The sequence below is a fragment of the Myotis davidii genome, unplaced genomic scaffold, assembly GCF_000327345.1.
Source record: "Myotis davidii unplaced genomic scaffold, ASM32734v1 scaffold1471, whole genome shotgun sequence".
In the NCBI taxonomy this organism is placed as follows: Eukaryota; Metazoa; Chordata; class Mammalia; order Chiroptera; family Vespertilionidae; genus Myotis; species Myotis davidii.
In genome coordinates this window covers 328826-342860 of record NW_006284003.1, presented here as the reverse complement: position 1 = coordinate 342860, position 14035 = coordinate 328826, and the positions used below count along the sequence as shown (strand labels likewise).

Genomic DNA, 14035 nt, shown 5'->3' with positions numbered 1-14035 from the left:
TATTCCTTTACTCTTTCTAAGATAATACTGATTTGACCTTTCAGATATTTTTGACAATTTATACTAATATACACTCCTCTGTGACAACTCCCATGTACAAGTAAAGCAACTTTAAATTCAGACAGAAATTTGTCAATAAAAAGCTATCCAGAAACTTTTAGAATATAACTCCATTAGACCAACGGCAAAGTAATTCAATATTCCCAGATCTAAAATAATACCGAGACATACACTAAAACTCCATCCTTTTTATTTTATGTAAATAACTCCTCAAAGAAAAAATATTTTCATACAAAAGTGTCTGGCTCAATACATGTTCAATTGTGTGACTAAATCTATCCATCTGGGCCGTCTCTAAGACGAATATGCCTAATTTGGAATATTGCATTTGTCAATTTCAACCATAATACGTATACCTAGTTCTTCTCGAACACATAGTGAATTTTTGATTACAGCAGAACAATATCCTAAGGCTACTAATTTTGAAGTCATCCAAACTGTATAAAACTAAAAAAATTATCTATTATACTGATGGTGCTATAGTCTAGAATTTGGTTTGATTTTAATAAATAAAGAAGTGGGGGAAAGACAGTCCTATGTTTTTAAAAAATATTTATTTAAAAATAAGATTTCTAAAAATACATTACATAATACCTTTTAAGAGAAGTAAAAATTCCACAATTTAAATTAAAAACAATCTTCAAAGAAAAATAGAACTATTACAAGAATAAAACTAAATCACTAACATAAATTAAACAACAACATTATTCTTAAGGTAGGTACATAGTTTGCTTTTCATTTTAAGAACCAGTGTAGACTCTTCATTGAAACAAGTATATCTCAGACACATGGCTTACACTTGTCCTTTTTTCCCTCCCTCTTCTCAATCCAGTCTCTTACTTCTCAACTATTTTCCATATTTACCATTAGCATTACCTTCAGCACTGGAAATGGTAGTGAAGACTTTAAGTAATCTTAGGGGAGCAGACAAGGTAACAAAGACGATGTGGCCTTAGCACTCAGATGTAAACATATGCACTGAACGAAATAACTGCCTGAATCACTTAAAAATGAGATCTTTATACAGTTAGAGAACGACAAGTATCACAGGATCTCACTCATATGTGGAATCTAAAGAACAACAATAAACCGATGAACAAAACAGATCCAGAGACACAGAAGCATGAAACAGACTGTGGAATCTCAGAGGGAAGCCAGGGGTGGGTGGGAAGAGATTAACCAAAGAACTTGTATGATATATGCATAACCCATGGACCCTGACAATAGAGTGGTGAAGGCCTGGGCAGGGGGTGGGGATGGGCTAAAAGGGGTCATGGGGAAAAAAGGGGGACATCTGCAATGCTGTCAACAATAAAAATAAATACAAAAACAAAAATGGGATCTTTATATGGCACTTGGAACATACCATTATTAAAATAAATGTCCTTTATTTTAGAGATATATAGTATTAGACACAATTTGAGGTTGATACACAATTCTGGAAGTCTCAAAATATCACGGATTTTGCCTAATTATTAAACTTGCTAGTTAGATTTTTTTTTTAAAGGCTAATTCCAGGGACATAAAGCTCCTACAAGCACAATCACCTGTGCTCAGTCCGCCCAAAGCCTACCCTGTTCTCCCGTAGACCCGCAACTCAAGTCCGAGCATCTCTGCTTTAATGTACCTATGCTACAGTAGAAATGTCTTCTTAATATTCATCTCTGGAAGACAGAGGATAGTGGTGAACTCTCTACTACCCAATCACTTGAATAAATAACTGCATTCAGCCACATTAATTTAAATAATGCATTAACAAACTGAATAACTCAGGACTAATATTGTGGCAACAAAATCTAAGAAATATATTGTTGACAGAGAGACATATTGTTGCTTCTTCCCATTTTGCTTTCAAATTTTGCTTTTACTGCTAATGACATGTATATCTGTATTCTTACATATCATTCAAATGATCCTAAGTCATGTTTCATGTAAGTTTCAGACCTGATTCTTTTTCCCATTCAGAATTCACTGCAAATCCATATATTGTATTTACATTCAATGAGAGAATATTTGTTGAGTGAAAGTGATGCAAAACATTCTCAAATGTGACTGTCTACTTTTCCAATACATACATACTGTTATCTTCTTGCCAGAATTTTTAAAAATTTCAGCCACAGTTTTAAGGTCCCCAATGAATATTTTGAAACTTTTAGGAAACAAAGAAAACCAGAATAGTATACATAGCAATATTACATTTGGACAATTATAAGTACTTTTCTAAGGTGTTTTTATTTCTTCCATTTTTTTAATAAAATGAATTACTGAGAAGAATTAAGTTTTTAAAATACTCTTACTCTTAATTTTTTATGTAAAGTGAGTAACAGCATAGAGACCTTTTTTTGTAAAGTTCAATTTTCTATTACAGTTTTGCTTAAATCAAGTATATCTGCATTTCCTCTTTGGAAGTGTTTATATATTCAGGGTGTCCCCCAAAATGTATATACACTTAACAGCTGACAGCTCAATTGATTTTTCTTTCTTTTCAGATTTAGCCAATTGGAGTAACTATTCAAAGTGTGTATACATTTTTGGGACACCCTGGCATATGTATATTTTTAAAGTGTTCTTTAATTCTAACCTTGTTTGCAAAATAGACAAACGACAGTATCACTCTTTAATGGCATTAAGGATTACACAGAGCAAGAAGGAGAGTTCTTCATCTGTAACCAGAAAGGGCCCTCACCTTTGCACTTTATCATTTTGCTTCAGCATTCATTAAAAGGGCCCAATAAGCTAGATAGTTCACTTATAGAAATAAAGGTAGACTTCTTAATAGTTCTCATTTTTTCCTGCAGAAATAAAGCAAAACTAAAATAGCTTGTGAAAAGTGCTTTGATTATCTTTTGCAACTTCAACCTATTAAACTTTTACAGTAGTCAACCTATATTAAAATACAAAATAAAAAAACCATACTAATCTGCCTAACTAAAAAAAAGTTCAAATGAGAGACCTTTACAACCAATTAAATTGAGGCAGCAGTGTGTAAAAACTAAGATCTGTTAATCAAAATTGTTCTTAGTAACGTTAAACTTTACTTTATAAACACAAGGATGTGAGAAGAAAACTCTCAGTCAACCAAAAAGAAAATGAACTCTTTGGTACAGGAAATAAAAACGTCACTCAATGCTAAATGAGTAGCACCAGGATGTTTGAGTCGTTGAGGTTGTAAAACACTAACTTCAGGCACCAGCAGGTGAACATGTCACCCAATGAACACTGGCAAGAACACAGAACTTGCAACATGAAGACAACCTTTCCCTGTAGTTAACAGTCTGTGCAAGTAAACCCTGTATTTCCTCAAACAAGCAAGCAAAGCCACAAATAGAAACATACCTTTTTTGTTGCCATTTTGCCCCCATCACTGTTCATATATAAAATATCAATACTAAAAAGATCAGAGTGTTGAACCACTGGGGCAAGCACTACATTACATGTTCCAGGCATTCACAATACTAATAGGTATGGAGACCTTCAAGGTATCAAGAACGTCAAATTGCCCAAATTTTAAAGTGAAAAATCATCCCTTATATATAAATTCTTGATTTTTACTTTAGTGACCAAATTTACTATAATACTTAGTATCCTTTCTTTGCAGTAGGAGACTTGTGAAAAAGGTCCCAGTTTTTTTTCAATGAAACTTCCGGGCAATCTATTCATGTCTCCTCAGCATTAAATAGCTGCACCTCTCACATTATTCTTAACACTTTATTGTTTACAATAACTTCTCAAAGGCATCTGACCAGCTGAAGAGAATCAGCAATATAAACGCCTTCAATAAGATAACTCAAACTAAATGCCCACCTGCATTAACTCTTACAATACAAAGGTTAACAGTGAGAGAGAAGACTAGCGTGACTGCAGCAGGGGGAGTTTCTGATGCCACAGAACTCCATCCGGGCTACTCTGTTGCTGGGATGCTATTTTCCATGCTCCGCCTGGCTTTCTCACCACCTTGATAAGTACCCCTATTTTCTTTCTCCAATTGTGGCTACTCACTACTCGTTTGTACTCTGTGTCCTCTATGGTGGACTAGAGGAAAAGGACATACTAGTAAAAAAATATGGTAGTGGGAAAACACTGGCGATACCAAATGACTTAATAATTTTAAACACCACTGTTACTTCTGCTTCAAATTAGCACATTACAACATCTAAAGAACAGATGAAAATATAGTAAATTTTGTTGTTAAAAACTGCACAATGATAATGAAATGAGATGTCTGAGGAAACAGTCACTCTCTTGAAGTTAAACCATCATCATCCTAAAAGCAGCAGAGAATGTTAAATACTACATAGAATAATGACATCGGTTCAAAATACTTTAAGAAAGTTGGTTCTATTACTTTCTCACATTCTACTGCAGAATATTCTAAAATTCAGTTGAGAATGGCTAAATTCAGAGTATAATGAAATTTGTAATTTATATATAAATTCAGAGGATGATTCTTAGAATAGCGGGCAGCAAATATGAACATGAAATAACACATTAATTCATTTGTTAATTATAGGTTAGTAATATTAGTAAGTAGCTCCCTCCCTCCCCTCTCTCTCCTACCGTTTTTGTCCTCTCCTCTCCCCCCTTTTTGATAAGAGAAAATGCATTACCTTTTTTAGAAATAGTTATATCTAAGCTTGGAAAATCTGGTATTAATCTAAAGGGGGAAAACACTCTAAACAGTGTAATTTCAGGCACTAGCGACAAGCAGTGGGGGAAAGAGATAGCTGGTTTAGAAAATCTCTGAAATGGTAGTACGTTAGCTATCATATGCTTCATCTGTTTAGAACAACTGGCCTACCTAGATTCTAAGCATTCCTATTGCTAAACTCCCATTAAGAGCATGAGAAGAAAAAAACCACACCTCTTTGTAAAGGGGGAAGAACTTGATAAACCTTATTTACACATGTGGTTCCAGGATCCTAGAAGTGATGAAATGGTACTTTTACTAACAATAGTAATCATTTACTGCACTCCTAGTATTTACGAAAAATTTTACATATACTATTTAATTTATACAATCCAACAGTGAATGTTATTTTTATTTTGTTAATGAAGACATTAAAATTTAGAAAGATTATATGCAACATCTTAGCAATGTGTACTATCTTTCATGCAACTCTTGAACCTGCTCAGTTTGGGGTCTTAAAGAGAAGGTATTATCCTGCATGCTGACACTCCTCAATAGAAATTTGGATATAAGAAATGGAAGGGGTACGAAAAATACAATATTCTCTTGTAGAAGGGAATAGCTAATATCTCTTTTGATGTTAAATTTGGTAACTTGTTTAATATCATCTGAGATATTCATGTTAATAGGCCTACTGTCCATTGTTCTTTTTAAAATCTTCAAGTTGTAAAAAAGGGCTCCTATAACATGGTGTCTGCTCTGCTCAAACATACCACCAGCCTTGACCAGCCCTGTGTCAACAACTGTTGGCCATGCATGAGGCAGCCAAATAAGGCTACGAAGACCTACGTGTGGCTGGAATTGCTCTGTGGTTGAGCATCAACCTATGAACCAGGAGGTCACGGTTGGATTCCCAGTGGGGACACATACCCATGTTCAAGCTCCATCCCCAGTAGGGGGTGGACAAGAGGCAGCTGACCACGGTGCCCACCTGTAAGGAGATGGTACTTTGGAGGAACCCGAAGCTCAAATACTTGTCATGTTTTGCTTCAATTATTTTATATGTATGTACACACACACATATATATATATACACATATATATACACACACACACACACACACACAATATATGTACATATATATATTATAAAAGGTCTCATAGCTCTGCTGGCAATGTTGCCTGAGACAGTTTGGAGTGACACTATTAGGTGCTACTGCTGGGTATGGTCTCTGTGATGTGCTGAACACCTAATCCTCAAAGACGGTGATGTGTCTGCTTTGGCGAATGATGGGGCATTACTGCTGTTTGAGGCAGCGGGAGGGGGCAATCCTGACTGCATTTCTCTCCTGCCGGGATATGGAGGAAGCAAACATGTACCTAACAGAGAAGGACATCTTCCTTTACACTGAGCTGCCTGTGAGGGACATTATCTTGCACTGAAATATCTTATCCCAATAACATCCAAGCATGCAATCTGGAAATGAGGGCTAACACCAATTCACTCAACAGCAGGTGGGCAAAGGCAGAGTGCCTAGAGCTGCTCATTGGGAGTGGTTTTGTCATCAATAACCTGCTTGCTGACCACATTTCCAAGAGCTATGACGAGAGGAGTACTGTGCTGGACTTTGCTGTTCCTAATACTGATATCCATTGCACAGAAGTCCTGAATACAGTGCCTGCCATTCAGCATGCCCTAAACGATGAGGTGATGCTGAGGCTGTCGCTGAATGATGGCTGTCGAGTGGAGCTGCGCTTTGAGTGCATGTGTGGGGACATATTTGGGAATCGTGTATGTGGTCAGAGATAGAAGAAGGAGTACTGCCGGGATGGACATCTTGTGTAATATAGGATAACCTGTCCGTTATTAGATGACATGGATTATATGCTTCTGTGTGCTAAGCTGCAGTCTGCACTGGAAGTACAGAGAGAATGGCCAAAAATCCAGCCAATGCTAGGTAAAAACACGTTTTGCCTAAAGTTTTTCAATGAAAAATGTCTATAGGGGAAATTTTTTAATGCCATCTTTGATACCTTTTCAGTGCTACCTTATTTTCAGAATTATGTTTTTGAAAATCATCCTTAATATTTCCTCTGGTTTAAGATACTAATTTCTTGCGTTTCTTGATACTTTCCAACTCTTTAATTATATAAGGGGTAATATTATAACTACATTAACATACTAATTAGAACGCCTTTTTTTAAGTTGACATCGATAATATCATAAAGTATGTAAACTGTAATCTCCATATGGGTAGGGATGTTTTGTATATTTTTATATTCTCAAGGCTTAGCATAATTTCTAGAAGTGGTAAAAACAATAAATACCGAGTAAATAAAAAAACTAACCAGTAGAACATACTAAATGTACGTGATTATTAACTACATTTGCCAATACTTATATTTTTTAAAGCAACAGAATTGGGTAAAAAATCCAATCCCTGTATCTATTAGTAAATTATTTAATGATTGTTAAGTATAAACTTCGCCAAATAAATTCTAGGTAGATCTATGTATATTAGAAGTCATGTAAAAAACTTATTGAATGAAGCAGCTAAAGTACAGTAAACTTGAGCTAGGTGATCTATTTCTCCATGAAGCATAAGGGAAGCCATTAGAGACTAGAGAAAAATAGAGAGAGAGACTAGCAGCTTTGTTAATATTAATGCCATTGTAAACCAGGGCTGGACACATTGTGATTTTATAGCAATTCATGTGAGAACACTCAAACTGCCCCATGACCTAACACATAAAAGACTGTGTGGCCATAATCTAAATTACTTCACACTTCCTGGCTGGAAGTGTTGTCCTAACTTAAGTCTTCATAGTTAGCTTTCAGAATTAATAAGCCCTTTTGGTTGAAACATATCTTCAACTAATTGCTTGTACAGAAGTGTCTTGAAAAAGCCTGATGAAGTATAGTTATAATTAGCTACCATACTTAGAGAAAAATACCTCTAAACATTAGCAAAAATTTACTGATGTTCATTCTCACAGAAGTTTTAACTTCATCATTTTACTGAATGTTATGTAGCTTATGTTCTCTACCACTATTACTATTGAAAGTAAACTTTGTTTTCTTCTGTTAAAGAGATTAATACATAGACTAGAAATTTAAATATAGCTATCCCATGTTAACCACAAATATTTTTAATACAACTCTTAAGCAAAATAGTATTTTTTTAAATAATGGAACGATTAATTTAGTATTTTTAAACTGTAAGTCTTGGTTACAAAGTACCAAAAGCACTTTAACTGAATGCCTACTGTTTGGGGAATATGAACTCACGTCAATTTCTGCTTACAATCTTCAGCCCATAAAGATTTTTTAAGGAAAAGAACAACAACAAATATAATTGTTCAAGAGGTGTAATATATAATATCTACGTAAAACTCATCTCCAGAAGTCCAATTAAGGACTTTGCTTAGTAAAATATCCTTTAAAATCCATATTGCTTCAAATGTAATGTTTATAAGGAACTACTTCATCCAATAACTCTGAGTAGGAAAGTTTAAAAAGAATAAAAAGAATTACTAATCTCATTATTTTAGTGTAACAGAATCAGCAAAAAAAAAATCATTCCAAAACTGAGATTAAAAACACTAAATGTATTTTTTAGATACTCAGTTAAACACATTAGATACTTGCTTACCACTGTAACAATAAATTTCTGTGTTTCCTAATACATTGGTAATGTTAAAGTAATGACTTTTCTAGTTCTAAAGACTTAATTTGCCAAAATAAGGTTTAAAATAAAAATTCATGAAATGTTTACATTTGTTTATCCTAATCTGATATAAACTTGTAAATGACAGCAAATATATGTATGAACATACACAAATGAAGCAAACTAGTCATCATTTTGTATGAACTATATGTGTCATCATAAACAGGAATACATAATTTTCATAAAATATAACAACCTTGCACATGCACTCCCCTAAGCTTGGACCTCTGACAGGTTCAGAATTTGGCCATACAATTGACTTGTGGGCCAGTGAGTCTCTAGAGCCAGTATAATTACAACAATTAGCCAAAAGAGGGCGCAGAGAGAGCACTAGAGTTCAGGCACTCCCTAGGAAACTACCCGCTGGTTTTTCTCAAGTTGTCTAACAAGGACAAAACCCACAGTTAGGCGTGCTAATTTGAGAATACTGAAAATTAAAGTACATGTATATACAGATATACATTAATATAGAATCTTATATAAATATATTGGTACGTAGCATTTCTATCATTCAAACAAAATAAATCTCTGCCTTGCCTAGTGTGTTAGTTTGTATTCCAGTACCAGGGGAATCAGGTACAGAGGGATCGGATCAGCGAGGGTATAAAGAGGAAAGAGAATGTGCCCTAGAAATGGTAAATCCAAGAAAAACAAAACCCTCTTAGAGTGGGAAAGGAACCACCTCTGGTTCTCATTACTGAAGCAGCAGCTGGCTCTGAATACCTCCCAGGTACCTTTCAAGGTAACTAGTACTCCTATATGAAGTGTAACTGTGCCTTTAAGGGATATAACGCTCTTTAAGGGATCTTCACTTCACACTTCACTGTTTTCTCTCAAGGTCCAGTTATAGGCAGAACAATCAATTGATATCTATCTGTATTATCTATACATTACTTCCTTAAAACAGTTCCCCCATCAGGCCAAATTTGGTCAATATGTTAGTTTACACAAACCCCAACCCATTTCCATGACATGAACATACTAATTTTGTGGTACATTAAGCTCTACAAATAAATTTCTCATTAAATTTACTATGCATTTTATCAGCACCAATACATATTTTCATCTGCCACTTCTATACTTTTAAATAATAAAGCATTATAATCAGAACATGTAAGACATGGCACTTAAATTTCTGAGAACAGCTAATTCTATTATTTTAGAAGATAGTTTCTGAAAGAACTAACCACAATATAGTTAACTGGCTGATACGGCAACTTTCTGTTTCATGAGTTCTCCGGTATGATTCCCTACTATCAAAGCTAAGTAAAAGGAAACTACTGATATGTTCCAAGAACAAGAGACCCCTTCAATCTTCTCTAAGAGTCAAGAGAAAGACTGTGAGTACATAAATTTTCAAAAAAGATATATGGATTTTGCAGTATTCTAATGGAGAAAATGTTAAAGCTGAATTTTTTTCTAAGTATGCTAAAGTTCTTTTTACACAAATGTTCTATGCTTTCTAAGAGACCACTTAGCAATTTAAATTTGTGTAAGGCTAATGATAAATGTAGATCATTATATTTTCTTATTTTAAGGCTATTTCCTAACATTAGCTACAAAAAAAGGTCTCTCAATCCAAATTATAGTTGGCCCATTAAAATTTAAATTCAATTTGGCTGATTGATTGTAGGTACACAAAAGTTATTTACTTTTACTAGCAATTTCCTGTAGTTTTGTTTCAGGAATAGTTGGCCAATATTTATTATATATAAATCTTCATTGTGTAATTTTAGATCTACTAGTAGGTAAATAAAAGCAAAAAGTATATATATTTTTCAAAAGCACAATATTCCTCTTTATACTGTACATTATATATTTTCTAGTTATATTAGCATTTTAAAAACACACATTCTGGTATAACTGCACTAGAAAAGATATCTGTGGAATTATTGCAAATTCTCTATCCATTTGCTCACCAAAATCTTAGGGTAAAATAGGAATACATGCCCACTTAGTCGAAGTTTTCTCCTCAGAACAAATATATTAACAACAATCAATACTTACAACAGTACAGGGAAAAGAAACAGAAAAATTAACATGGAAAAACATTTAATCTTTCCTTTAACATAAGGTAGATAGTTGGTGCTTTATTTTAGTGGTATTTTGTTTTTGGTGAAGAGAAAACATTAGAAAGCTACTAAGAAAACACTGCCCTTTTTTGTTGTTCAATCCTATGCTGCATTTTAAAAAAATCTTGCAGCATATATAAAAGTATTAACATATTTTAAACTGTACTTGAAAAAGAAATTTCACATATAAGGTGTAAAACCTTTTGTAAAAGCTGAAGAATTAAATTCAGATTTGATTAGTTTTGCTCAAGAGTGAAAATTTTAAATAAACATCTGAAAATTCCCATAAATTAAAATCTGTAATATTGTCAGTGCTAAAAGAAATTATGTACAATTATTTCATCCTAATCACTGCCTTTTGAGTTTAATAACAAAAGCACTTTAAGAAATCCCCGTGGAAAGCTAATTTGAAAGTAAACATGCTTTGAAACTTAAATATAGTTCTTGTGTTAGTCCCACAACAGGATCAAGATCACTATTAAAATGAAGCCTGGGGCACATTATGATGCCTAAGATTGGTGGGTGGATTTTAATTGACTTGAAGACTGTCATCGTTCTATTATCAGAAAACCTGTAACGCATTTCCAGCATGGAGGACCCATCTGTGCCCACCATCCATCTGTTTAGACGTGATTGGCAAAGTGGTAGGGAACTCGCAGTGGTTGCCTCTGCCTGAAAGGAATAAACCACAGGATCTTCCAACGAGTGCCAAAAACTTCTGAGAAGGTCTGCTGCCATGGCTTTCGGGGCCTCGATCTACAGAAGACAGCATTATTAGTGAAAGACAGCACTCCCATGGTGCACTTCAGTCAGCTAAAACAATACAGGTTGGCTGGGGATCCATTACAGGACTCTGATGAATTGTGTTCCAGCATCACAAATACAGCTTTTCTTTCATTATGGCATGCAGCTGAGTTTTAACTCTGGAGAGCAGATATTGTATCTGTGTCGTCAATCAACCTACGGCAACTTTTGAAGCAGAGGAGAATCTCAGGATTAACAGAATGTGTGTCAACAACACAGTAGCAAATCTCTTTTGATGTACTTTCAGGACAAATAATTTAACTTACTTTAGTGAGACAAGTAACAAGAATGATAGTACTTATTTTGTATGAAAACTAGCATAGCTATAAGACCCCAGCTGTAAGACCGGGTTATGCCTGCCTAGCTCAGGCCTTAGACAAGGCTCCAAGAAAAAACCATCATTCTATTATCTTTCCACTACATGCATACATTTTCTCAAATGTGGCCAGTTGTTTCCATTTTTAATAAGAACTCTATAGACTTCACTTTTATACTTACATTTCTTCACAACAGTTTGACATCTTTTCAATAGATGTTGTATCCTATTAAAAATTAAGAAAAATACTCAGAACAAAGTTATTAAGGCTTTATTCTATATTAATTTTTAATGTTTTAAAGTCATATCCAGAGAATATTCTGAAGATTTAAATAGTATATATATGAGTAATACGATTTCTAAATTATCTACAGACACTGCTGAAATTGCTTGGGAAGAAAAACAGAATAAAAATTACATTGTACTCCCACTCCACAAATATTACTCAATTACAAAACCTTGCAAAAACTGTAGGAGTCTCACTTCATTATGTAATATTTTTATTATACTTCCTTCCTTCACAATTCTTTTAAAAGTCCAGTATCTACTTTTAATTCAACTGCCAGTGAATATGCATTAAAAAATAAATACCAAAAATGACAGATAAAGGCACTAATGCACAGAGAGCCAAAGAGTGCTGCTGGGCTTGGACTTCTGAGAAGACACAGATTCAACAAGGGCCCTGCACCTGCCACACCACAACACCCAGTGCGCTGAAGGCGAAGTGAGCTCATCAGAGTCCTTTGGTGAAAAAACAATTTCCTTTTTCAACAAAAAAATCAGCCTTTTCATAATAATACAATTTCTTATTATATATTTTATATAAGGCTCTAACGAATATATAAGAAAAACAAGTCAACAAACAAAAGGTAGTTTCTATATATGCTGGTTCAACTCATGTTAACAGAAGATCTATCATTAGATTGAGAAACTGATTATCTAAATAATAATCAAAATAAAGTACATAATCTTAGTTTAGATATTTACATTTTAAATATGCTTTAAGGTAGTATAAAAGAAAATAACTTCTTTTAAATATACCAGAAAGTTACAGAAGTTATTCTCCTCTTCTCTCTACTAGCTTGCTCACATACGGTAGGTGGACGGTACTGCTATTAAGCAGTACTATTCAGGCAAATAGTTGTGGTTTCAACTGCAATCCCAAGAAGTTTTTTGGTTGTAAAACTTTCCTCCAATGAAACTAATAAAAAGCACCTTCAATTTAAAAGACTCTTTATAGAAGTTACATAAATAGCTATAATATTAATTTCTTACACATGAACAGAATGACTACAGTTAGCCCAAATACAGAAAAAATAATCTTTTTTAATATGTCTAAGTAACCAATAATGAAATTTTATTTCCAGATTACCTAGGAATTTGGGACAAGACTGAAGATTAGCTACATACTAGTACTCTCTATTAATTGGTTTTCCTATTATGCTTTGAAATTCATGATATCCAATGACAATTCTACCTATAATGAACCTTTCATGGTTCTGTTGCATAATTTCCTCAAAATAATGTTTTACTTTGTGAAAACACAGTCTGCAAATACATGACAGCATTGATTAGGGACTTTAAGGAAAACTGAGCCTCTGGTTTCATATCTGTATAGAAAGTGACAATAATTTTAATGGCGTCTTAGAACTGAGAGTGACAGGTTGTTCTAAAACAATTAAAACAGTTGTGCACAAATACAAAAAGATAAGACAGAAGTCAAGTGCTATTAGTTAAGGTACATATATAAATGGACTAAAATTGCAGTTGTGGATAATACTTAAAAATGGAAACTGTTTCAAAATAAAAAAGCAATTACAAGGTCAGCCTAATATTACAGGAAATTTTTACTATGTAGAAATTTACAACCCGATTACAACCTTGAGGAACTTATTTGTGGCTATAAAAGCATCAACTTTGCCTGGCCTATGTGGCTCAGAGGTTGAGTGTCAACCTATGAACCAGGAGGTCACGGTTGGATTCCCAGTCAGGACACATGCCCAGGTTGCGAGCTCAATCCCCAATGGGGGGCGTGGAGGAGGCAGCCAATCTGATTCTCTTTCATCACTGATGTTTCTATCTCTCTCTCCCTCTCTCTTCCTCCAAAAATATATTAAGGAAAAAAAAAAAAGAATCAACGTTAAGGACTTTGGATTTAGACTTCATATGGGAAAAGCTTTTCTTTTCAAGTGCTTCTGACACCTTTCTAGAATCTGGTTCAAGAAATCAGGAGAACCAAGATGGCGGCATAGGTTAACGCCAGAATTTGCTGCCTTGAACAACCATTTCAAAAGTGAAACTAAAAGACAGAACGGACACCATCCAGAACCACAGGAACACTGGCTGAGTGGAAGTCCTACAACTAGGAGGAAAGAGTAACGCATACGGACACTCAGAGGAGGCGCAGTGCTGAAGTCAAATTCTGAGG

The 14035-nt window shown here is 34.4% G+C and overlaps 1 protein-coding gene and 1 pseudogene across 2 annotated transcripts in view; one reads left to right on the top strand and one right to left on the bottom strand.

Annotated features, from left to right (window-relative positions):
* Nucleotides 1-4900: 4900 nt before the first annotated feature.
* On the top strand, nucleotides 4901-6512 carry LOC102773581 (annotated as a pseudogene).
* A 3652-nt stretch (nucleotides 6513-10164) lies between these two features.
* ZDHHC21 (zinc finger, DHHC-type containing 21) overlaps nucleotides 10165-14035 on the bottom strand; it is a 47805-nt gene continuing 43934 nt past the window's right edge. For both annotated transcript variants that reach the window (XM_006754226.2, XM_006754227.2), the window contains exons 8-9: nucleotides 11790-11833; nucleotides 10165-11243 (exon numbers count right to left, since the gene is read on the bottom strand). In XM_006754226.2, coding sequence (XP_006754289.1) covers nucleotides 11111-11243; nucleotides 11790-11833 — 177 coding nt within the window. In that variant the 3' untranslated portion in view covers nucleotides 10165-11110. The remainder of the gene's footprint in view (nucleotides 11244-11789; nucleotides 11834-14035) is intronic.